The sequence below is a fragment of the Aphis gossypii genome, chromosome 1, assembly GCF_020184175.1.
Source record: "Aphis gossypii isolate Hap1 chromosome 1, ASM2018417v2, whole genome shotgun sequence".
In the NCBI taxonomy this organism is placed as follows: domain Eukaryota; kingdom Metazoa; phylum Arthropoda; class Insecta; order Hemiptera; family Aphididae; genus Aphis; species Aphis gossypii.
The window spans coordinates 7941939-7969611 of NC_065530.1; the positions used below are offsets into that span (position 1 = coordinate 7941939).

At 25.1% G+C, this 27673-nt stretch overlaps 3 protein-coding genes across 4 annotated transcripts in view; 2 read left to right on the plus strand and 1 right to left on the minus strand.

Annotated features, from left to right (window-relative positions):
* Positions 1 to 27673, minus strand: part of LOC114119140 (G-protein coupled receptor 161-like) — a 128191-nt gene that overhangs the window by 11854 nt on the left and 88664 nt on the right. The gene's annotated exons all lie outside the window — the stretch shown is intronic.
* On the plus strand, positions 3991 to 9668 carry LOC126552935 (proteoglycan 4-like). Of its 2 annotated transcripts, XM_050208123.1 has the most exons (9): positions 3991 to 4173; positions 6446 to 6544; positions 6608 to 6798; positions 7125 to 7289; positions 7366 to 7468; positions 7573 to 7778; positions 8197 to 8361; positions 8438 to 8537; positions 8642 to 9668. In XM_050208123.1, the coding sequence occupies exons 1-9, from the start codon at positions 4110 to 4112 to the stop codon at positions 8800 to 8802; spliced, it is 1254 nt and encodes a 417-aa protein (XP_050064080.1). In that variant the 5' UTR covers positions 3991 to 4109; the 3' UTR covers positions 8803 to 9668. The 2 variants fall into 2 exon arrangements, with proteins under 2 accessions (XP_050064080.1, XP_050064078.1); XM_050208121.1 differs by having other exon boundaries at positions 6446 to 6798; positions 8642 to 9667.
* The window catches only part of LOC114128458 (phytanoyl-CoA dioxygenase, peroxisomal-like), a 114118-nt gene continuing 107513 nt past the window's right edge, over positions 21069 to 27673 (plus strand). Inside the window, exon 1 of the mRNA XM_050208136.1 lies at positions 21069 to 21213. The gene's annotated coding sequence lies outside the window, so the exon portion shown is untranslated. The remainder of the gene's footprint in view (positions 21214 to 27673) is intronic.

A 27673-nucleotide genomic window follows, 5' to 3' on the forward strand; every position in this document is an offset into this window, starting at 1 on the left:
AATAGCCTTGGGAGTTTATAATACCTAGAATATAATTTATTCAACGTCGATAAGATTCTTAAATAACTAGCAGTCACGTTTTAAAAATTAGAAAATGTTCATCCGTATTTTACATTTTTACTGTTGACATTGTGAAATGTGAATAATTTGAAAAGGACCGTTTTTTAATAGCAAAATTACATTTTTTTAAGCTCCGTGTTAATAAGATACAATTTTGTTACAGATAACAAGATAATGATATCTTAAATTATTTTCTACTAGATAGATTTGTATAAAGTTATATAATTTTACGTCAAAAACATTATATTATAGTTTAAAAGTACGTTTTGTAAAAATGCATCATATTTTATTATATACTCTGTAATATCAACGAATTAATTGCATAATTATTTTTAATAAAATTATAATTGTTTTATAATCAACACTAAGTTTATTTGTGAATTTTAATTTATAATAAATATTAACTGCTAATAACATAACATTAAACAATTGTTAAAAAAATAATCATCGTAGTAACATTTAGATAGTCGTGTTGAGTTTAAATGATTTCAACGATTAATAAGTTCAAATAATAATGATTTTTTTTATAATAAAAATATAATATGTAAGTTGAAATTCGCATCTAAATGTATTTCTAAGTATAACTAATCTATGTTCCATTTAAATCGTTATTAAAATGAATAAATGTAAATAGCGAGTCAGTCATCAGTTCTAAGGAGTTATCAGCATAATAAGTATAACAATAAGGTAGGTATTATATTTAATCTCAAAAGTCCCAGTTTGCTGAGTGTTACTTATTGAATATTATGGTAGATACGTTAACATAATATTTTTATTAGTTCTCTATTATAATAGATTACATTTTTTCACGAGTCACTACTATAATACGTATATACATTTAAAATTTAAATTTTAAATATTTGGATAAATTGTTATGCATCTATAGAAAATATTATACCGTTATACGTTAGGTTTTGTAAAATGTATTAAAAAAAAATAATAAAATAATTGAAAAATATTATATTTGTAATATTTTATTTTATTTTTTTGAAAAGATGAACGTATCACTTGGAAATAGTTTAAAGTAATAATAAAAAAAAAATATACAAATGATTTAAAATAATGAATATTTTCTAATATAATTGATAAATACAATTTATTAATTTATTGTATAAATATAATATACAATATATTTATTGTTCTACATTCAGGAAGTACGTTGGTTGACACGAGGTTACAAATGTTTTATTTGAAATATGAATGACCTCCATTGTTATCATTTGGGATCTTTCCATTCATGAGCTCACCGGAATCTACTATTAAAAGAACATCCGGAGTGATAAGGATACATCGAATTGTTTTGATATTTTAGAGAAATATTTAAATTTTCTTGTTATCACTCAAATGATACGACAACCATATTATGACATAAAAAGAAACAAAGTTATATAAATATCAAGTTTCAAGTAAAATTGCAAAGGACGGTATATTATATTTTTTAATTAAAAATGTAGACAGATTATTTACACATAAATGACTACTTTTCATTATGAAATTACACTGTGATTAATTTTTGTTTATTCAATACTACCTAGAAAGTATTGAGGATTTTTTATTTCATACGCGTTTAAAGCTATTATTATACAATTTATTATTATAATTTATAATATGTATCTACCCAAGATCAACTGTATAAAAATATTATTTTTTTTTTTTTTGAATTTATCATAATTATTGAGTAATAAGATTTATAGGTACATAACTTTATAAAAATAAATAATATAATAATTTAAATAATTTAAAATATTAATTATAATTAGTATTTAAATTACTTGATAACACTTGATTTATTTTTATACAAATACAATATTATATCATACATCATACATCGTACTAGCATGTGTTGTTTCCGTCTTACTAATATAGCAAATTTTCGTTCAACAGAATCAATTTTATGCTATTATCTTTAATATTAGAGCCAATTGACCTATTATTAAAACTAAAGGTAAGAGTATTATCTAGAGAATTACAAGTGATTTTATTGATACTTTGATTTTAAAGTGAGTTATGAACATTTTAAAGTTTAAATACTGTACATAGTTGTAACTCAGTTTAATAATTTAAATATCAATAAAAGCCTAGGTATAGTGGATACGACATTTTCTTAAACAGTGAATCCGAGTATAGTACCATACAGCCTTTTAGGTAAAGTGTAATTTCTATCAATTTACATAGTATGTGTTAATTTTTAAATTTGACAGGTAAGTTATACTAGAATTGAGCACTTCTGTTAAAAATTTAAACACAAATAAGCATAATACAATGGATTATTTTACTTCTCTCAAACTATAATAATATGTAAAATTATTATGTTATTCAATAGAAACCATTTAATATACTTTTTGTTGATAAAACTGAAATACTATTTTAGTATGATGTCTTAACTGTATGTTCTAATGTTACTAATAAAAAATGATTATAATGCTAATTGAGTAACAATTTATGAATTCAAAACTATGCATTTAAACAAGATAAATTTCGATGAATTGAGATTTGTTAAATAACATAGTGTAATTAAGAGATGTTGGGAATATTTTGCATGTAAAATATTAAGAAAACTAAAAAATTAACAAAAAATGTTAGAAAATATACATTTTTAAAATTTGAAAAATATTAAATCTAATAAAATGTATGATACCTATACCTATTTGAATGTCAACAATAAATAATAATATCAATAATAGAAATATATATAGTCAAAAATAATATTGCCATGGCCACAAACCTTTAATGTACAGCGAAGAGGCACTCACTTACTCATATTTTTTTGGTATAATTCGAACTATAAAAATTAAATAAAATTATATTTAAGCTTTATTGTGTTTAAAAACTGAAATATTTTAAGAAACTATCTATTTGTTACACTTGATTCAGAATCAGATAACTCTGATGTTACCAAATAATTAATTGACAAATAATCCATTTATACGATCCAACATAGACATTTAATAGGTATTTGTTTCATTTAATTTAACATTAAAATGAAACTCAGATTTCATAATTATCTGTCTTATTTTCCATGTGGTTCATTTAGATTTTACATTTTAGGCTTATTATTCTTATGTAAAATAACAAAAACATTGATTTTTAATTTTTAACAACCACCTTCCCCCAGCAATGATGACATATTATACTTCATTTTTAAGCTATTATGATGACATGCTATTTATAACAGAAATTATACAAATTTCAACACACATTTAGTGTTTTATATCAATTTTTATTAATATTTAAATTTTAAAAACAGTTAATATAGATGTTTTTTCTTATGAGTTGTTCTTGAAAATGTCACATTTTATTGTGTCTGAATATCTTAGATAAAAAATGTTTCTATTCATGTTATACATTTATAAGTAAAATAAGAAAATTATGATTCATTAGTACATAGTATTATAATAATATCTTGTATCAAAGAATTAGGTATGAAACTAATAGTGGTTTTCAAACTTTTCTACTTGTAACACTATTTAGAAAATAGTATTCATAAATTTAAAGTCATAAACCAAATATTTGTATATTTATTAAATAGTTTTGTATTGTATGTTTACAAAAACAAGAGATGCTATATAAAGATTCTTACACACTGTTCTAATAATGGTAAAATATTATCATATTATAAAAGTTTTTGATAAAATTGTTCTGTCAAGACAAACATTTCATCCCTATCATTGCGTTGTGCAGCAGAGCTAAATTCAAAACTTATGCATATTTATATTTGCAGAATATGAAACTAGATTACTGATTACTGGATCATCATTTTTTTTTTAACTTGGTGTTTAGTATTCGCACAATACAACTTAATTTTTTTAAGATGAGAATCTTTATTTTTAATATTACATTTCAAATGCATGTAATACTTAAAAATATGTATAAATATGTATTGGTTACAATATTTTTGTTTCCATGGATATCAAAATTAGTATTAGACAACATAATATAACATAACATTTGTGGAAAAAAATCCAATTCGATTATTTTTCTAAAGTTTTGACGGCTTTATTCGCTTAAGTGGCTTACCTACTAATTTTGTGCTTTTCTATCTTAAAAAGATGGAGACAACAGTTCAAATGATGTACTACCTTACAAATCAATTGTTTCATGCTGCAGCTCATGGTAAGTGTTAAAATTAATAACGTTTTTTAAGATTGTGGGACGAATTTTGTATGCGCGGATAAGCAATTGCGTTCTTTAATCTTTAATCCCAAAGGTCAGGCCGCTTTAGGAAATTCTCGCGCGTTCTGTAAGTGGCATTTCAATCCGCCGAGCGCGCTTCACTTTGGTGGGTTGTGAGAGGCGGCAGTTCGGTCGACCAAGCGGTTGTTGATTCGTGTTATGGGCACTCACGTATTCACGTATGAGTAATTTACCACTATTTTGTGCCGTGTAGAGGCCGTTCTTAACTCAAAGCCGTTAACACGCGCGTCAACAGATCCTCATAATATTTAGAATGTTTAACGCCAGGGCATTTTTTAATAAACCTGCCGCTTCTTACAGTCCCCCACGGTCGGGTCCCGCTACTGATCGTACGTTAACCAACCGTTGGAAGCTTATGGATCAATGCCGCCAGGTCTTCTGGCGCCGTTGATCTAGTGAGTATCTAATCACACTCCGGGAGAGATCCAAATGGGCTACCGGTAGCCTCGCAGTGAAAGTCAACGAAATAGTTGCCGATCACTATTTTTATCAATAGTTACATTTTGTTGTTATATTTAATTGTTAAAACATTGCTTAAATTAAAAAAAGTTTGGTCAACTGTGTACCGATCTGCTGTATTTGTATATTAAGTGTCGTGTGGTTCACTGTTATATATAGGAGTATTAAATTTCAGTCCTTTGATGGGTATACTTGTATATGAAAAACGATCCTGAAAGGAGATGATTTGTCAGCCTAGGACGACTAGTAATTTTTAACTATCACAAAAATCTAAAATTATTTGATAGTAAATTGTTATTTGACGAGTGAAAACAAATTTAAACTATGGATAAAATGTTTTTAATGAGCCAAGATTCAAGTTTTATTATAATTATTATAAGCCAAACTTATGGAAAATCTTTTATTAAATTTTCAACTCTTAGCTATTTATACAAAGTTTTTTATAAATTATATAACTTCAAAATAATTTGCAAATATTCATGATTTCGACGATTTTTTGTCAATATTTCAACTTCACGTTAATAAAAAAAAATTATGTCTACCTATATATTAAAATATAATATATACATAATATATATTAAAACCAATACAGTGTACTATCGACTATCTATAATCTTTTATATACAATTGTATACAAAACTTATAACAACATTTAAAAATTTTAAATATTTTTGTAATATTATATGAATATTCAAATAACAATAAAACATGCTCTAATATAATTTTCCTAAAATACTATTTTAAATTGCATGGTTTAATTTTTTAATAATACATATAATATGTAATAATAACATTTTTGTTTGTTTGAATTTGAATTTTGCAGATTATTCGTGGATTCCAATTCACCCTATACCGCGTACAATCGAGAGTACACTGTACTTAATTTTTACTCAATAAGTTATAACAATTAACCAAAAATAAATTATATTTTTTCTATGTTTACACAATATTAACAATGCTTTTGTGTTAGTTCATCAAACAAAAAACATGTTGTAGTGGCTATAGACTTAGAATAAAATCACATTAATATTTATCATAAACGATAAGTTAATTACAAACTTAAGAATTATTGTTTATACATCTTACTATAATTATTGAAGAAAATTATAAAGCGATTATTTTCTCCTAATAGTTTAATTAAGAAATTGATCCCTAAATGAGCGTGGAAATTAATGACTAGATAAGCTAGGAGAGTGTATTTGTAGAACAAAACCAGAGTTACAGCTAAACATGCCGTTAGTGACTCCACTTGAGGCTAATTTAAACACCACAATCGGACACAATATCTTAGTAATCTATAAACACGAATAGAGTAAAACTTTTTGCTTTAATTTTATCGTTAAATTAATAAAAATGATAAGTATTTTACTAATAAAAAGTCTTATGTTAAGTAAAATTATTTATTTTTAAATGATACGCCAATAACTGTTGTTAGTTAATGGGAAATTGTTTTGCGATATGTGAAATCATCTACATGTTTGTTTAGCTGCAATTATAGCCACCACTTCTATAGTCTAAGATTTAAGACTCAAATATATAAGGTCGATTATAATGTAATAGCTGTGTATTAACAGTAAAATAATTCAATATTTTAAACACCTTATTTTATTTTTAAAGTTTTAGTTTTTAATTCGTACATAAATTGGTAAATATACTTGTTATATGCAAGACAATAATTATGATCTAATTTTAATACTTACTAATAAACTATTATTTTTTTTTTATTTTAAAGTTGGCAATAGTTATTGGAACCGGTATAAAACCAGTAAAGAAGTTGAGACTTTCCATCAACTATCTTCGACCACACAACAACCATCATCATCACTACCATCACCACCATCATCATCACCATTACCAACACCACTACCACCATCACCACCACAATCACCACCAGCACCACCACAATCACCACCAGCACCACCATCATCATCACCATCAACAACACCACTACCACCATCACCACCATCACCACCACCATCACCACCATCATCATCACCATCACCAACACCACCACCACTGTCACCACCGTTACAGCAAAAACATCAGCTAACGGAAACTCCTGTGGAAAATTGTGTAACAATTCTAGTAAGCATGTTATTTTTAAAATTAGTTTTAATTGTATTGTAAATATTTGTTACTTTGCATGAAGTATCCATACTTATTGATTTATGTGCATATATACAATATTAGTCTTGTTAATATGTACTTTTAATGACTTAAAAACTGTTAAGGTTGAAAATCTAATAACGAAATGCACTAACTATATATATTTCTATCTTATCCCCTTTATTACCCTTTGTAATAACAATTTTAATACATATTCAATATCGTGTTTTCTTACTAGTGGTTTTTTAAATTCATATACGCAACATATTATATTACAATTTTTTAATTTAATATCTTTTATTTAGACAGGGGATACAGCTGTAATTGCTGAAAAAACAACTCGTCGTCAGGTTACCTCTAAATCCCCATTGATGATCTTCAACGAATTGGTGAAGAATAAAAAAATACAGATACAAGGACATCAATGGGGTGCGAATAATCACATTACTAGTTATACCGCGATGTTTGAAGTAAGATATAATTTTATTTTATGCTGTGTGAAATAATATACCTAATGATTAATAATTATTCTTTAAAAAAATGTAGATTGGCGGTAAAACATACACTGGAAATCACATTTCAAAACAACAGGCGAAACAGAAGGCTTGTGAAAAATATTTAATGACAATATCTAAAGATAAATTAATAAGTGAGCGATATGATAATTTAAAAGTGTTGAATTGTTTATATTTTAATATTGTTCGTATAATATATACATGTATGTATAATTAATTTTGTCATACATTTAATTAGAAAAAAATAAAGGATCTCTTGAGATAGAAGTTGGTGAAAACTCTAGCAAGTTACAAACAAAAAGACCCCAACAGAAAGATTTTCTATGGTCACAATTTGCATCATTTGCCATGCACAACTTTATAAATCAACGGGAGTTTAACCCTTCTATTAAAATGGCTAATTGTATACCAAAAGAATCAACAGTCATCAAACCACAACCTAAGGTGAATAACCATTTATTTACTAATAATTACCATTTACTCTAAATTATCAGTAATTGTCACAAATTGATTGATTTTGAAGTTGTTAGAATAGAAGGTAAAATTGTAGGGTTATGTTAATGTAAATTTTGCTGGGTCTTAAATTTTTTTTTATGTCAAATTTTAATTTTAGGGATATTGATAAAAGCCTACAAAAACATTTTTCTTAATATTACATTTTAATGATTTAAAAACTGTTAAGGTTGAAAATCTAATAACGAAATGCACTAACTATATATATTTCTATCTTATCCCCTTTATTACCCTTTGTAATAACAATTTTAATACATATTCAATATCGTGTTTTCTTACTAGTGGTTTTTTAAATTCATATACGCAACATATTACATAACTATTTTTTAATTTAATATATTTTATTTAGACAAGGGATACAGCTGTAATTGCTGAAAAAACAACTCGTCGTCAGGTTACCCCAAAATCCCCATTGATGATCTTTAATGAATTGGTGAAGAACACAAAAATACAGATACAAGGACATCAATGGGGTGCGAATAATCACATTACTAGTTATACCGCGATGTTTGAAGTAAGATATAATTTTATTTTATGCTGTGTGAAATAATATACCTAATGATTAATAATTATTCTTTAAAAAAATGTAGATTGGCGGTAAAACATATACTGGAAATCACATTTCGAAACAACAGGCGAAACAGAAGGCCTGTGAAAAATATTTAATAACAATATTTAAAGATATAATAAGTGAGCGATATGATAATTTAAAAGTGTTGAATTGTTTATATTTTAATACTGTTCGTATAATATATACATGAATGAATAATTAATTTTGTCATATATTTAATTAGAAAAAAAAGGATCTACCGAGATAGAAGTTGGTGAAAACACTAGCAATTTAAAAACAAAAAGTCCTCACCAGGAAGATTTTCCAGGGTTACCATTTGCATCATTTGCCATGCGCCACTTGATTAATCAATGGGAAGAAGAGCCGGTTGTCACAAGAGCCTAATATGTAAAGGGTAAAAAATGTTATAGAGAAACATAAGAATAATGTGTTTAAATCAATTTGGGATTATTGATATACTTGATTAAACAAATCAAAACAATATTATTAAAGAAATATCCATACTAAAGAAAATTTGAAAAACTCAAAATTTTTTTTATTTATAAACTATTATACAGGATGATTTTTTTATCAAACACTCATCATTTCCAGAAGTATTTATTTTTTTGAAAATATTTTTTTACATAGTTTCTAATTGTTAAAAAAACAACGTTTTTATAAAAAAATTATATTTTTAAATATTTTTTATCCTTATAATTTTTTAAGTTTTTTACTTTTTTGAATGACAACATAGTTTTTAAGTTTTTAATTTCATATTCCAAAGCAGAATAATTTTCTGAGTAATTCGATACATAAAAATCAAATTTAGGGTGAGTAGTTTATGAGTTATACGTATTTAAAGTTTTGCTGCGCAGAGTGGAGTGGTACGGGGTTACCCCGCAAAATGTTTGTCCACTACTCCGCTTTTCTAAACTTTGAATAAGTATAACTCATAAACTACTCACCTTAAATTTGATTTTTATGTATCGAATTACTTAGAAAATTATTCTGCTTTGGAATATGAAATTAATAACAATGTTGTCATTCAAAAAAGTAAAAAACTTAAAAGGATTAAAAAATAAAATAAAAAATAAAAAAAAAAAATAAAACTTAAAAAATTATAAGGATAAAAAATATTTAAAAATATAATTTTTTTATAAAAACGTTGTTTTTTTAATAATTAGAAACTATGTAAAAAAATATTTTCAAAAAAATAAATACTTCTGGAAATGATGAGTGTTTGATAAAAAAATCATCCTGTATAATAGTTTATAAATAAAAAAAATTTTGAGTTTTCAAATTTTCTTTAGTATGGATATTTCTTTAATAATATTGTTTTGATTTGCTTTAATCAAGTATATCAATAATCAGAAATTGATTTAAACACATTATTCTTATGTTTCTCTAATTGCTGTGAATTCATGTTTTATTATTGGTATTATGTTTCTCTTACATCATATTATTTATGAGTTTCTCTTGCTCTTTAGGTAGTGTCTAAGGCTTACTTACAGAGCTTGATTTAAAGTAGGGGTCTCCAACCTACGGCCCGCCAAGCTAATTAATGTTTTGATTGTTTTGAAATATAAAACAAATTTTGAATTATAAAATAAAAAATTATATAAATAAACACACATTTTTTAAATAAATCTTATCTATTCTTATGTATTTCTCAATTTCATAACCTATCTATTCCTAGATAGACAACAATTTTTTTTTTTTTTAGACAACATATTTCTAAAAAATTTTGTCCGCGATGCCAAAGCGTATACCAAATTTGGCCCACCGTAAAAAAATGTTGGAGGCCCCTGATTTAAAGGATGAAAGAAGACTGGTTTCCCCAATTAAATATTTAGATATTTTGGTATGCTACTACCATACAACTACGTTTTTTGAATAAAGTTTTATATAATAGTATTTATTAGTTTATTTCATTTAGGATATAAAAAAAAAAAATGATAAATTGATAATTTCTTTAATAAAAAATAATTTTTTATTACTTACATTCATATTTTAATTCTATTTTAACTTATAGTACCGTATTGTTTATATCCCAGCTAACAAAATAAAATTATACACCATGTATAGATTAATATTAATATATACAACATTATTATGTAAATATATTTATTTTTCGTTAATATTACTTATTAATATTTAAATAATGATTGTTTGTATAAAAAAAACTTATTCAATTATTCAGTTTATTTTCGATATAAGAGATTTAAATAAAATACAATATTTTATGTTGATTATTAGGTACAAACAAAATATATAAACATATCTTTTATCACACCATACAACTTTCACAAAATTACTTATGGGTATTCACACCAGAAATCACATCTATAGAAATACCATTTTACCAACTAACAAAAAATACAAACAAAATGTTTTATTGTATATTAAAATTTTAAGCAGAAAAATCAAAAGTAAAATATTAACATACTTGTATTAGTACTTGTTAATTGTTCCAATTTAAACAAAACTTTTTGATCCACTACACTAGACCAACAAAAGTCTGTGTTAATTTTTTTGCTTGACAAAAATAATCGTAATATAATAGATGGATTTCTGTTCATGACATTTTGTCACATTGATCACACAAATTAATATATTATCATTTATCATATTATAAATACTCGTTATTTGTTTATTTAGATTTAATAAATAATATCATGATTGGTAGGATTAAAATTTAAAAATTATTAATCTTAATTAATTAATATTATTAAGGGGATTGGTGACGGTGATTTCCTGTCTTTGTCTAACACACGTGCAACATAAGAATTCAGACGTTTTTTTTGTCCAACGTACCGATTGATACGGTAAAGCGATAAGAATTCTGAAAACAGATTTGAATTCGTTGTCAAGTCTACTTGAGAACGGCCAGTCCACATTTTTGATATTATCTGCCAAAATCTTAAAATTATTATATTACAAACGAGTAATTAAAAAATTGTCATATTTCAATTATTTAAAAAGTTATATTTTAATATAAAAATGTGGACTGGCCGTTCTCAAGTAGACTTGACGACGAATTCAAATCTGTTTTCAGAATTCTTATCGCTTTACTGTATCAATCGGTACGTTGGACAAAAAACACGTCTGAATTCTTATGTTGCGCGTGTGTTAAACAAAGACAGGCAATCGCCGTCACCAATCCCCTTAAGTGAATAAGTAAAATTATCAAGTATTTATTAAAATTGATAAGGTTTTCTCTATGCTATGTCTAAAATCCTATAGGTTTGTTGAAAAATTATAATGAATAATATTTAATCATAATTTAATGTTATTATCATCACCAATGGTAGGATCATTAAAATTAATTAATTAATCCAACACAATAACACTAAACAATATCGAAGTATATGATGTTCTTAAATTTATGGATCTATGCTCTAATCAATTATTATTATCTAAAAAAAAGTTTATGCAAAACTAAAAAAATGCAATTCATTGAATGAACTTAATATGAGTGTTTTTGAATTTTTGACAAGAATTGCAAATGAAGAAGTCTTAAGCATCACGTACATACCATATTACAAAGATTGTTGTAAAGTTGAGATGACTTTGAAAATTGCAATAGCTAAACATGATCGGTTTAAACACAGGGGAAACATGTGAATAGGCTAAAAATTCAGCTGCCAAAACTGCCTTACGTTTTACGAGATTGGCTTTGGCGTCTATTCAGCACCGTAGACTATAGAGAAGGTTTTCTTGTTTATTGGGGTAGATGATATATTTCAAATCAAGACTGTTGTTATTTTGATAAGACGCGATGCCGGTTACTCAGCTACGTGTTATTGGTAAGGACTTAATCGCTTTTTAAGCGAAAACCACCGATGAATATAAACGAGTAGCTTAATCCACTCTGATTTTTTTTTTTGCATTGACCTCAATATTGCCGTTTCTATTTAAATATTTAATAATTGATCTCCCCGTGGTGTATACGTTTAAATATTAAAAAAAATTTAATTACCACCGACTCGCAACCCTCGTTCGGTTTAATTAGCCATGGGTATGACGATAGAGCACACACACGCACACACAAACCTATACTTACACATATACCGACACAGTGAACTCATCACGTTCTCGTAAATTACGGTAACGTCTGTAAACGTTTCTGTAACAACCGACGGGATATTGCAATATAAGGGTAAATGTCTTCTGGCCTTATTATCGTCAGTGGCGGCCGTGCTACTCACACACAGACACACGCATATATAGGTGCTTAGATTAATAACCAAGGGTCTACGCGTAAACTCCGGATCGCACCCACACACCCGCCACTAACGTCATCGCCCCCCGTCGATTACTGTTGACTGCGCTCAAAGCCAAATAAACTTGGTCGCTACTTTGTGAGTCACGGCCGAGTATACGGTTAATCTCCAATTTGTTTTAACGAATCAATGTGCTACCGGCGAACTACTGCTATATGGGTTTCTACGCACAAGCGGTCGACAGGTCAGGTTAGTGTTATAGGTTATAGGCAAACGCATTATGCGGTACCTACTACACAATCCATCGATGTATTAATAATAAATATATATATGTACTTATAAAATGTAGCGACATAATAGTGGGGCTATCTCGGTTACACGATTTTGGCGGGCGTGACCGCGACATTGCGTGGTGTATATCGGTTCCCGGGGAAACATTGCCGATCGGCATATAGGTGTATTATATGGTATATTGCGGGTCGTTGAACATCAATTAATATTATTATTTATTTGTATTTATATGTATGAGGTCACCAAAGTTTATTACAGTCGAGTGTGTGTGTTTGTGTGTCACGCGTGTAACTACGAGTTCACGCAGGTCAGTCATAAATAATTGGCATGCGTTTTCAAAGGTAAAAAACGCCCGTAGTGCAAAAAAAAAAAGAGTAAAACATATATTTTTAAGCTTGGAAAATATTATCCTGATTTTTCGTCCTTTTAAATATTAGCTTCACGATTACTTTTATAGTTTTGAGTTTTGTAACATATTTTAAAGTTATTTTTTATTTTCAAGCATATATAGTTTTAAAGTATTTATATGTATTATGTATGCATATTAAACTTTGACGCGCGTTAAGTATGATGTCAGAACGAAAATTTGCTATAGAAATGTTTTGTTTTATAAGTTATAACGTTAAAATAATATATGCGATCTCCATGATATGCATCTACTATAGCTTACAGATTTGATATAGGGTAATAAATTCAAGACTTGAAACGTATAAAGCATTTTTGCATTTCAGTGCTTATATTTGTTTAACGTGCCCTTTACCTTGCAATAATAATAATAAAAACAATAGACTGAAACTTTTGAAGAATTTTCAAACTACTAAAGTACTAAAATCGTTTATAAAACAATATAATATTATTTTATAATATAATGTATCATATAACTATTAATCGAAAACCTTGGTTTATTTATAAAAAGACCATATTGGGAAATTTCCACACAATCTGTCTTTAAATATGTCACATCCCACAACAAAAATCTGTAGTTAACTACACAATATAACATGTATATTCATACACTCGCCATCCTTAACTCATTTTATCCAAAGTCTTAAATTGACCTTTTCCTTTTTGTGCCCTCGCCACACGAAGATAAATATATATATTCTACCCTCGTTTTGTATAGACGATACGATGAAACACCATTGTTTTTGACCGAAATATTTTTGGTTGTTAAATAAAATGCAGTTTGGCAATTATTGTAAATATTTGAGAGTAATTTAACATTAAGACCCCACAGAGAAGCAATTCATTATTTTTAAATTTAAATTATTTTTATATATATATTGAGACTTGAAACAGGCTTAAAAATCGATCAATATGTATTTAGGTTTATCGATTAAACAGTACATACGACTATAAACAATACTCGGAACTCCTAAAAAAAATTAAATCAAATACAATAATTTTTTGAAAATTAATATTCGAAAATTAATTATTTTTTTTTCAAGTCGAAAAAATTTTTATTTACATTATGCGATAAAAAATATATTATATTTGTTACGTTATATGCGCAAATTTTATATATTATGAAAAACTTAATTGTGGATACACAAAATATTCAATAAATATTATATCTATATAAAACAATTTTAAAGATCAATGTTTGTTAATATGTGAATAAAATCATCGGTCAGATGTATAAGAAAATAGAACAATAAAAATACTGCAGTCAGAAAAAATATCAAATAATATAGATACAATTAATTCATACTCGTTGTTTTTTGTATGTAATTTATACTACATAAGATATCGTTTATAGATAAAACAACAATTATTTATTTATTCAATACAAATGGGCTTCCCCTCCACCCCCCCCAAAAAACGTGACAGTTACAGTAAAATAAATTGTGGTAAAAAGTAAAATATAAATATGAATGAGATATTTATATACATACGTGGACATACAACATACAACTATCGTTAAAGCAGTATAAGGAAAATCAATGGTAATTCTATCAATCAATAAAAATAGAGAGAATGGTATTAATTTAGCTAATGAAATGGTTCGTTATATTCATCATTTGTGATAGACAATTGACTGTCAGAGGATTGCTACTTAAAAAAAATTCTAAAAATTTATCGGTTTGAAAGGTAGATGTTTGAAATTTACGACATTGGACCTACAATAAAATATTAGCGAAGTATGGTCAAATTTTTCATTCAATAATTTTTATAAACAATTTATTTTTCATCGTGTCAGTGCGAACAGTCGGATAATATTGAGATTCTATTATTATTTTTGTTTTCAAAAAGTACATTTTATTCATTTGCATGGCAAATTATTTCAATCGCTACTTGTCTTGTTGGCCCGTATTTAAGTCGTAATTACAAAAAGTTTTCAATTAAACTTATTGCGTAGGAACACTAGGAATCTATGCACAGAAAATTAAACAATTATTTTACGAGCGAGCTACCTTGAAATACTAAGTTATTATCGATAGCTCGACATCAAACGGTTTTAATGTCATCAGGAAATCCATTTGTGGAGACGTATCTATAATATAGGTGTAAAAGTTACTCCTGTTATTTCAAATAATGTCGCATATATGATGTATGGCTCAGTGTCAAAGTACATACCAGACTCTACGGTTCATACGTACAAAATGGCAGTAAATATTAAGTTAAAGTAAATTATAAGGATAAAAATGTATCTAATATAATGGTTTCTTGAATTCGTGCAGACAGTTTCCCACTATTTCATTAAGTTTTTATTATGCAAATTATCGTTACCTATTTATAATTACACACCAAAAATGTTAGTTTTCGATCAAATGCACAGACCTAATTTCAATTTATGTGGTTAGTTTAATGTTTTTAATTATTCAAGTTTTTCTAATAGAATATAATCCTCGATTTACTAACTTAACTTAACCTTTGGAAGAGTAACTACTGGCAAACTTCACCTTCAAAATACCTTAGTTGGAAACGGCTGGTTCTTGTTATAAGGGAAGACAAATAATTCAAGACACACTGTTATTGGTATAACATACCTTTAGAGTTTAGGATATTATTCAGAATTCGAAAGGAAATTCTGATAATAGCAGATTCTACTGAAATATATATAAATATACGTAATATAATGATTATTTAGTAAAACATTTTATTTCTCAGGAAAAAACATTACTAACTTTCACTATCGTATCATAAAAATATGGGCTTGCAATTTCATGAATATTGAAGTACTGAACGAAGACAAATACGTCGATTATTTTATTGTTTGAATACAAAAAAGTAATATAGTTCTTAATTTCTGTATTTAATATGGTTTCTGGTTCGGTATTGTACGAAATTAAATTTATACTGATAAATTTAAATTAAAGTGTCAGAATACCTACAATTTCAAGAGGCAATAATGTCGAAAAATGACTTAACGAGATGCTGAAAAAAGTAGGGGGTTTCTAATTTATTGCAATATAAAGATTTTGAATAACTTGTAATGAAATTTTTAAACATACAACTAATATGGATGTATTCTGGTTAAAAAAAATTATAAATAAAAATGTGACGTTAAAAATTGTAAACAGATTTTTATTGTGGTAATAAAGTTACATGTAATTTAAAATTGTATACTGATAATATAATTTCTAGGATAGTTTTATTATATACAAGCCATCATATCTCCATACGAAAATTTATTAATAATTGAAATTTTTTATGTGTATTGCAAATAAATATTTTACTTCAATCATTTAAGATTCTGAACGAAACGATGAATATATAGATTTTACAATGAGAGGTGTATTTTTTTGTGTTTTTCATCATATTTCGAGACATTTAAGATGCTTTGATTTTTAACTTTGGTGGTGATTTCTGGTAGAAATTTGTTTAAATAGGTACTTTGGGGGTAAAAAGTAAACATTATCAGTATTTTTCAAAATAATTAAAAAATACAAAACAAATTATTAAGGGGAAAATGTATACTTTTACGTAAAACCAATACTCGACAAAATCAATTTTTTTATTGTAATAACAATAATAAAAAAAAATAATAATTCAATAAATTTTCACGAAATGTTTTTATTATGATTTTCTAAGTATGATAAAGTTGTTGATATATTTTTTTCTTTTTGCGTTTTTATGAATACTTGGATTTTTCAACTCTTTTTAGTTTTTATTTATATATATATTATATTGATAAAAAACTAACGGATGTGTAAAAGTGCTTGAAAACGTAATAAAAGGTTTCTAACAAGTTTTTCATTTAAAAATGTATAAATATTTAAATAAATTACTTTAATATCAAAAAACATTTTATGAAATGTATTTAGTGAATAATGGTGTATCGGGGTTTCCGCTCAGAATCGTTTTTCGTGTACACATGATATTTTATTGAATTTGTACATTGTACTTAAAACATTTATTACTGTGACTCACTCATTACATAACATATAGCACCTACTCCCCTTTATATTTTTTTAATATTTACATACTATTATATTAATAGATTGTTATTTTAAAATGTATTGAAATAAAATAGGTAAAATAGTATTTTTTTGCTTGTTTTATTTTTCCAACAATTTTTATGACTGATATAAATTTTTAATAGCTATTTAGCTAACAATTTTGAAAACATACAATAGGTTAGGTTAGTATCATTAATAGAAATATCAATAACATAGTGGAATTAAAGTGGTGTATATACATTATTTTAGGTGGCTACATAATTTAAAATAAATTTAAAACATCAAAGTGTACTAAAAGTGTAACCTACCAAAAGTATGTAATTTAAATTCGTTAAACGGAAATATCAATAACATGCATGGGCATTTTAAAAATAACAATTTAAAAATTAATTTTTTTATTTGATATTTATAAACTGAAATCAATAATTTTTTTGAAACTTGTTATAATTTAGTTAAAAAATATAATTAAAGTTTAAAAGTTAAAATATTTATTTTCTGTCTAATTACACTACTATATAGTATAGTTATTTGGTGATATTGATTTGAATCTGACCAATATTATTTAGGTTGTTTGAGTTGAGTACCTTCAGCATAATATTAGTGTTATTTAGATAAAACCAATACACTACGTGGAGTTTAGATGCGTAGTCTTTCATAAAATGTTTGCGCTTGTTTACAGTATTTTTAAATTTAAACAGTAATAATAATAAAAAATAAAAAGTTAATTAAAAAAACATGTATATATTAAAAATAGTCATTAGGTGTAGTTGTATAATAACGCCAACATTTAGAAATAATAATTTTGTGTAGTATAATAATGGAAAAATTAATACTTATTTAAAAAAGTCGAATTTACAAATTTGTTTATTTACATATTTTTTTTCCTGATTTCGTAAATGTTTTTCCTTTCACAGTGTTTTTTATATGGGTTTTTTGCTTTAATTTGTAATTTTATTGATGTGTTTTACTGTATTTCAAGAAGAATATTTACAAGAACAAAAATATTTGAATGCTCTAAACCCAAAATGCATTTCGACTAACTTAGATAATCTTAGATAATCTTATATAAATATTTTATTTAAAAGGATTCAATTCAATACAATTCTAGTTACTATAATATTAATATACAAAACAATGAATAGACAAAATTAACTACGTATCCAAGAGTTAATCTTATCGGGATAATAAATATTTATATGGTATAAAATAAATAAATGTTCCTTATAAAATGTATTACTTATAATTGTAAACATTTCACTACTTTTATCTTTTCTGATGTCGGGAAATATAATTATTGCACTGCGGTTTTAACATCCACCTCAATGGTACAAGTGGATTGATTTATAAATTATCAGTTTGCTAAATTATACTGTTTTGAATGACATTTTATTTTAAAACTAATTTTATTTCGTCTACGAGTTAAATGAAAATAAAAATAAGATCTACTTAATTTTATATTATAATGCTTTGTTGATGTTTTGGTATTTTCATAAGCATTTCGAACTTGAATGAACATGTTAGGTATTGGACTATTGGATTTGTCTATTGTCTATTGTCTGCAAAGTAAATTCAAAAATGAATATTAAAAAATATCTCGATACAAAAAACAGTTAGAATAATGCTGAATGTTGGGGTTTCAAATATACACATTGTATTGCATAGTTTGGATTACTTTTTTATATTGAATACCGTGGTAAAATAGTGTACATCTGGTATGTAGATAGTTTGTTTCTGATGTAACCGGGATTCTGAAGAATTTAGCATGAAATTTAACGATATCTATATGAAACGAAGTATCAAAGAAAAAAGAAATTCGATAGTTTTATCGTAGATGTGAAATGCGTTGTTATATAATTTATAATAATAACTTATAATTATATATTGTATTTCTATTATTATATAACATTATTGTTTTAAATAAGTCGTGTTTTATTGTTTAAATTCACAAGTGTTCAAACTAAGTAAAAGATTCCGTAAAACCTAAAATCATCGATTTGAAGTTGAATATTTAAAAAAAAAACTTAAATACACAACCTAAACTAATATTATTAGTTTGAATTTTTCCTTTTCGTTGTTTTGTACCGTTTAGTTTCTCATTTATAATTTCGTCCTTTAAGAAAAACCTTTTCATGCACCAGACATTTTATTTCGCTGTGGATGGGAGGTACGCTATTTACATCCTATACGATAACAACTATATTACTATCTACTGTTTTTTTTTGTGAGACTGTCGTTGGCTGTACGTTGAGGTTATGTCATGTTTTAATATGTGTTCAAAAAACAAAATTAAATATAATATGAAATTAAATTGACATTACGAATCAACTTAATTAGTTAAAAAAATTTCAATAGAATTCTGTGTTATGTTGAAGTTCATATAATGACCAATAAAAATGAAGTTCTTTATTTTATCTCACTGATTTTTTAAAGTTTTTCTATTGTTCTTAATGACAACTTCTGATTTCAATTTAAAATCGTTATGTAAAATTTTCAAAAAAATGTAGTTACAAAAGTCAAAGTTAAATACACTGTGCAAATAGTTTGTGAAACATTTAAACTTTTATGGAACATAAATTTAACTATCATTAAAAAAAAAATCAATCAGTCATGTGAACAAAATTATTATCAAACCATTCAGCATAATTTCGTGAAAAAAAAAGTTTCAAACCGAAGGGAAAGAAATGACCAACAGAGCACTAAAAGAAGCTGCACAACCAAATAATTATATACAGCTTCTAGATTTCTTAACATAATATTCTAACAATAAAACACTTTTTAAAAATTCAACCTAAATAAAATTTCAAATCCATTGGTTGAAAAACATAATAAATTCAGAGAAATAAAAAATGTATTTCATAGTTATTATTGCTAAAACCCGAATTTTAGCTGAAGAGAAATTTGTATTTGGCCGAATACGATTAAGACATACAAGGCTAAACCACTAGTTCCTATGTCCAAAGAGGAATCTTATCAATACACAACATGTGAGGTTATTTAACAGTCAAGTATTTATTAACAGAGTGATATCAATACATTAACATTTAAAAAGAAATACAACATTCCACCCAACATAGACGCAGTATTAAGACCAGACGTTTGAAATATTTCCATTAACCTTCCTAAGAAAAACCGACTTATACAATCGAATTTAATGAATATAGTTTTATAATATAACGTGAATTATATATTTAGATAACTTTTCTATAAATTCGTGTTTAGTTTAGTATAAGGATTGTACATTTTTATGTTTAGTCAACCTTATATAATGAACTACACTGTAAAACCAACAACTAAAATCCTTTGTTGTTCATGCTTTTTCGTTCAATAATAATAAAAAAAAATTCAAAACAAAATAGAACTTTTGAGATGACCTCCATAAAAGTAGATATAATATTTTGATAGGAAATAATTATTAAATTCTGAATTGTTGAATTGTTGTACTGCATATTTATAATCATTGTATATAAATCAAGGCTGATATTAATATTTTGTTTGAATAAAGTGTTTAGTTATTATATGAGTTGTCTATGACTAAACTATTTAATAATATTATATTTTAAAATTTTTCAAGTTATTTTTTTAAATTTTTTTCTCAACTGATTGATGATTTATTGTCATTAATGAACGATGCTTATCAGTTTACACTATTGTACATTACATAAAAATAAAATACAAAACAAATTACGATATACAAATAATAAACAATTTAAGGGGTATACCAGTTAACCATGGTCCGTGATCGTCACATGAAACAGTTCTATGAATAATACATAAATATTAATATTTTATGTTAAATAATATATAGTGCTTTAATATTAATAAGATAAATGTTTATATTTTGAAAACAGAATTCACAATACCTATTAATTTCCGTGTTTTCGAGATCTACGAACTTACAGGTAATTTTATTTTATTTTTTGCACCTTGATTGTTGAATAAAATATTTAGAAGTTAATGCATAATAGATAAACCAGATTTAAGAAACATTTTTACACTTATCACTTTTTTCAGACTTAAATTTTTCGTAAATTTATTTTTTAAATATTTATTTTTAGTTAAACCAATTTTAAATGCATTTTGTGTGATTTGTTGTTGTTGAAGATTTAAAATTATTAATTTTTGGGGAAATTCTGTTTTTTTTTTAGTATAAAATGTTGATTTTTAAAAAAAATTTTATATACTTTTTAATATGTTTTAAGAATAAATTTGATTTTTTCATTCTCATATTATTTTTGAAGTCTGCTGAATTCAAGTTCCATATGATGAATGATATGTAAATAATTATTATCAATACTTGTATAGACTTAAAATTAAAACATGAGTTATTGGCTAACAGATATGATAATTAAATGTTTCAAAGGTATTATAAAAACGATTTACCTATTTATATAACATTTTTGTTCTGTAAAATTGGTCCTCTATAGGTATAACAATGTCATATAGGATAATCGTTCCTTGGTACATATACACTTTCAAATGTCACTCAAGCATGTAATATATTTTACAGTGAAATAGTGAATTCTAAAACAAAATATAATAGCTTGATATACCAAAACCAAAATATATACTCACTCGTGGTTAAAGTGATTTGCAGTATCGTAAATAAAGTATGTTAAAAAAAAAAAAAAAAACTATTCCATCAATTACATACATATTAGACCCGACTAGCTGGAAAATATTTAAAATACTGAGAAATTAATATATTATAATAATGGGTGGGACATTTTATTTTTTTTTTCTCAATAATCCATCCATCTCTTGAATTCGCGCCTCTCTTCAAGCTTGAATACTATAAAACTTATAGAATGACAACAATGTATAAGTTGTGCGTTTTACGCTAAATGCAACTGATGGATCAAGATTTTATTAAAAAACTTGGACGTAAATTTATAGATGAAAATTTTAGACATTTACAATATCAACGACAAAGAAAAATATGTCGTTTTTTTGTGAAAATATAACATATGTTATTGTTCGGTGGAAACTTTACTATCACTATAACTGTGTTTATGCAAAAAATACAACAAGTCTGGAATAAATTATGGTCTTACGCAGAGTAATTGCGCGTTTGTTTAGAATAAAACTGATTATTTTTTAGATTGTGAGTTAATCGATAAATATACGAATCATCGAAACAAATGTTTGGTTTATGCGGGATTCAATCGATTGAGAAGTTGTCAGTGAATTGAGTATAGCCGATACATTCAGTTACATTCAGTATATTTAAGAGGTCGTTTTTTAGACTTATTTTTAAGTGTTTCTACAATTTAAAAAATCTACCATTGAAATATAAAGCAGGTGTGTCAACATTTCAATAAGATCCCGAACACTATCCTGAAATATTGTTATTTGAATTCGAAAATGTGTCACTACTTTCAAATATAGTATCATTCCACGCCATTGAAGTGTATACAACTCAAAAACCCTGCTAACAACCGTATATATAGTTCTTAATACTTATATAGGTACTTATTACTAATAAACTTTAATCATACGTCATACGCGCTAATATAACTTAAATTCAATTTAACAATTAATATATCGTAATATTTTAAACATTTTTAAATCAAATTTTTGTTGTTTATATCTCATATAATTTAATTTGAAAATGTTTACAGCATTTTATTTATAACTTAAGTATTTTACAGTTAGTACTCAGTTATTGGAATAGTTATACATTGTACAAGATGTTTTTTATACGCATCAGTTTATTGGTTTCTATAAATGTTCATAAGTAGAATTTTAATAATAATATAGCACTGGATTCTTCTATTTTTATAATTAAATTTATCGTAATGTTGACATAAAACAATATTAAAGAAAACAACACTTAGTTATGTCGAGATGAACAAATTTTGACAAGACATCACTGTAGTATTCACCATTTTTAAAATTATAATCTGAATTACTCCAATTTTCTTGGTATCCTATAAATTCCTGTAAATGTACAAAATATGCTACATAAATAATCTGTGAAATGTATAATTAACACTTATTTACTAGACTTTTATTGTTTTACTTTATCTACTGCGGATGGTTCTGTTTTTTACGATATAGTGTTTCGTTCATGCTTTTTATTTTATTATTAAAAATGTACAGAATGTTTAACTTTTGTCGATAAATCCTTTACTGTCAAGTATTTTAACGTTATTTATGCTTTGTATTCGAAACATTCTTTCTTGGCTAATAATTTTCTCACCATTTGAGCCATTCAATCTATCGTATTATCAACTCAATTTAATTTATTTAGATTTGATGTATTTTATTTTACCATATTAGTTAAATAAACTCGTTACTACTTACTACTCTTATTATTTGTCTAAAATAAACAGTCCATATTCTTGTAATCAAGCTGGCGGTATTATATTTTTCAATTTTTTTTTATCTTTTAATGAGAAAGCAGTTTATATTCTTGGATCTTACAGCGAGTAGTAAGCGATTTGGGTTATCGTGTTGAATAGTTAATCATAATAATCAATTATTCATTAGTCAGATAAATTTTATTTGTTGATTTCACACATACTTTTTTAATATTTAATTTAATTTGTTTCACTCTGATTGAATATGTCTGTTATTTATTATGCGATTTGTAAACACTGCAAACTTTTATTTTTCACTGAAAGTTCAAAAATTAACTGTATATAATTACAAAACAAATATATATCATATTATTTGAGAGATAGACTTTAAAATTAATATTCAATGGACATAACATACATTTAAATCGTTATTGTATGATTAGTTTCTTATCAGTACAAAATTTTAGCTTATTTTGTCACGAAAAAGCTGTTATTCCTAGGAATTTTAGCTATACATTTTCAATCACTAATCGGCAATCAATGATTCCAAAAATATATGATGATGATGCTAAATTATAAACAATAAAAAATATCAAAAATCGATATAAATTAATTCAGTAATTTCATTAAATTAAGTAAATGCATAATTTATTACTTAAATACTAATATATATAAGCTATAAGATATAATTAATTTGTTATAATATCGTGATTTCTAGCCTTAATAATTAATACCCGACTTCTTCTTGTAATTTTAATTTTATAAAAGAAATTGTATCTTATTGATCAATTTAAAAGACACATATTTTTGTACTTTTTTTAAAAAAAATTTATTTATTATAATAAATAAATCGATTATCACATTTATGTGTACTGCAAAAGTATAAGTCAACAGCCAAAAATGAAGTTTGCTACTCCTTTTACTTATGTGCTGTGAGTGACCTCATTAAAAAGAATTTTTAAAATTTGCGTTTATGTATAAAATAAAGTAAATTTAATAAGCTAATTATCAAAATGTTAGTTAATACTACTAAAAGCGAAATTCATTTACATTTATCCATTCGTCAATACATTAAGAATATATTATTAAATAATATTTAATTGGATTAGGTAATTAGGCAATGAAAAAGTATTAAACCTGATTTCAACGAAAAACATATTATTTTTGTGTTTTTGCAATAGACATTTGTATAGGTAAAGTATTATTTTATTTTTCTATTTACATAAAAGTATATCACAAATTAATAATATGACCTTTTCCTTTCATTGTTAAATCCTTATCACTATTATTTTTCATTAAAATAATGTCATTATAATTTTTTCACGGTCTCATTGGTTGTTCAATTTTACCTCTAAAACTTTTCTTTATCCGTTATCTTATTGTTCCCAAAATCTTAGTATTTCGTAAAATATTTATTATTTTATATTTAATTTCTGTTCCGTCTTATTTTCTATACTCGTAATATAATTTTTGATCTTTAATTTTAGATTCTAAGCGAAGTCATGCAGGTTTTGAGTATCAATTATTGATATGTATGTATTTTTTTTTGTGTCCGTGTATTCGATAAAATGCTTATTTTTAAATTTGAAAAGGGTTTTGTATAGAAAATTAGATCTAGTTTATACTTCAAGAAAGTCAAATTTCAAATATTTTTTAAAATAATCGGAAAAATAAAAAAAAATCAAGAAAAAATAAAATGTTTACTCAAAATCGATTTTCTGTTTTTGGTGTAACTTAATAGTATCAGCTTAAGCACTCGATATTTTCATTAGATTTTTATAATAGAATTTCTTATACATAATATAATATTTAAAATATTTTGATTATTTTAAATCAATTTATATACATTTTAAATTTGTTTTATTAATTTTTTTATAAATAACGAAAAAAAATTATTTATTGGTCAAAATATTTGAAAATTTAGTTAAAGATTTTTTTCTTGTATATCTGTATAACAATTATACTATAAATAAATAATTTTTTTGATGTGTTAACATCTTTACACGCCACTCCCTTCCCCTAAAAAAAATAGTGTGTATAAAAAGTGGGTCTAGAGTGAATTGGTATTAATTCGATGTCACGAAAAATATTGTAACGTAAGTTTAATGGTTGCCATGGTTGCCTACCAATAATTTATTACAATGTAATATATTTTTAATACAATATTATATTTTAATATTATATTATATATTTATATCTCCAGAGAGTGCTACACAGTGGCAAAAAAACGGCGATCCCATATTAGACGTTAATACATCAATATTGAGCATCAGATTCAAACTCTGACACACATTCTTGATGATTTTTTTGATATTTGAACTGTTTGAAGTTAAAAATTAAAAGAAATAACATAGTTTAACATTGACTAAAAGATAATTATTATTTTTTTATATTTTTAAAGTATTATAAGCGAGGACCTTAATACTCTTAAGTATATTATGAGTTGTACGTAACTTATAATACATAATGATATTTTCAAAATATATAAATTAATTTTACCTGTTTATTCCATGAACCTATTTAATCTTTTTTACGGTAATATAATATTTATTCAAATGCTAATAACAATAATATAAAATGGAATAAATGAATATTATTATAATAATTAAATATTAATCATAAAATAATTGCAATATTTTCGACAAAACTTAAATCACACCACCGTAGCACTAAAATAAAAATAAATGACTTTCAATAGCTTTATTAAAAAATATATCATAAAATATATTTAATGAAATAGGTTGACAGACTGTCTTCAGTTAGAACCATTTTCGTATTCATTGATATATTATTATTGAATTCAAATTTAGTATTCCCATAACAGTAATCCACTCGACATCTAATTTATATCAGAGTGGTACTTCTTAATTTTTTTTTATTTTGTCTAATTTATATTTTTGTATAGTATTATGCTGAATGTGTTTTTACTATTTTATTGTTCACCAATACGATTTTTATATTTAAAATATAAGAATTTATCTGCAAATATTTAATGAATTTAATACATGTATAGTATGCGTATTGTACTATGAGTTAAATTTCATTGTACAATCTTGCAACATTTGAAGGGTCATAAAAATAGTTTTCTGATATGGCTTTAGGTTATTTTCTGATATGTGTAATATTTATTATCAAGAATAGATGTTTTTGACTTTATAGTAGTATTTTAAATGCTTAATGCAAATATTAAAATACGATTTAATAATATATTTTGCTGTTACTTATTATTATTATACTTTTTATTTAACTAGGTTTTGAAAGTACATACTTTAATTGGTAGGATTATTTTTAGTATATTTTTTCCTTCCCTATTTGTATGTGTTCTGAAGTTATTTAATCGTATTGAACAAAGATAAATCGGATACGACGCGCTTAAATACAATATGAGAATTTTTAAGTGTTCAAATACAAATTTTAAATATAATTTGAAAAAAAATATATATTATTTGAAAAATGAAATGTCATAGATAATGCATTTAATTATTCAAAACCTAGATTTTCGTTATTGAAATAAGTAGTAAACTGTGTTGTTTCACCTATTTATTTCCAAGACTTTAATATAAAAATGAATGATTGACTGTAATATTTATATAATAGATGCTAAGCCTATGTAAACTTTAAATTACACTTAAAATTGAAAATATTTAGGAAATATTTTATTAATATTTTACTCATTGATATTCAATCATGAAATTGAATGAAAATTCCAAATAATGTGACTAACTTAGCAATTTTTGTTTGAACAAATATAATAAAATGTTTTATTTTATTTCAAATGGTTAAAAGTTTTTAAAAGTTATAGTAATTAGTCAAAATGTTAAGGCTTTAGAGTTAATTATTTCAATAATAATACCTATTGCCAAAGTTAATATTAGTCAAACAGGGCTTGCTGCAAACGTCACTATTGTTTATTGTAGTTATTAAAAAAAATACTCTTTTTTTCTAAAAGTTAAAAAAAAAATATTTGAGTAAAATAGTAAAATGATTTTTTTTTCATTTTTACAATACCCAAACAATATATATAAAATATTTAGGACAGTAAAAGTAAAAAATAAAGTGT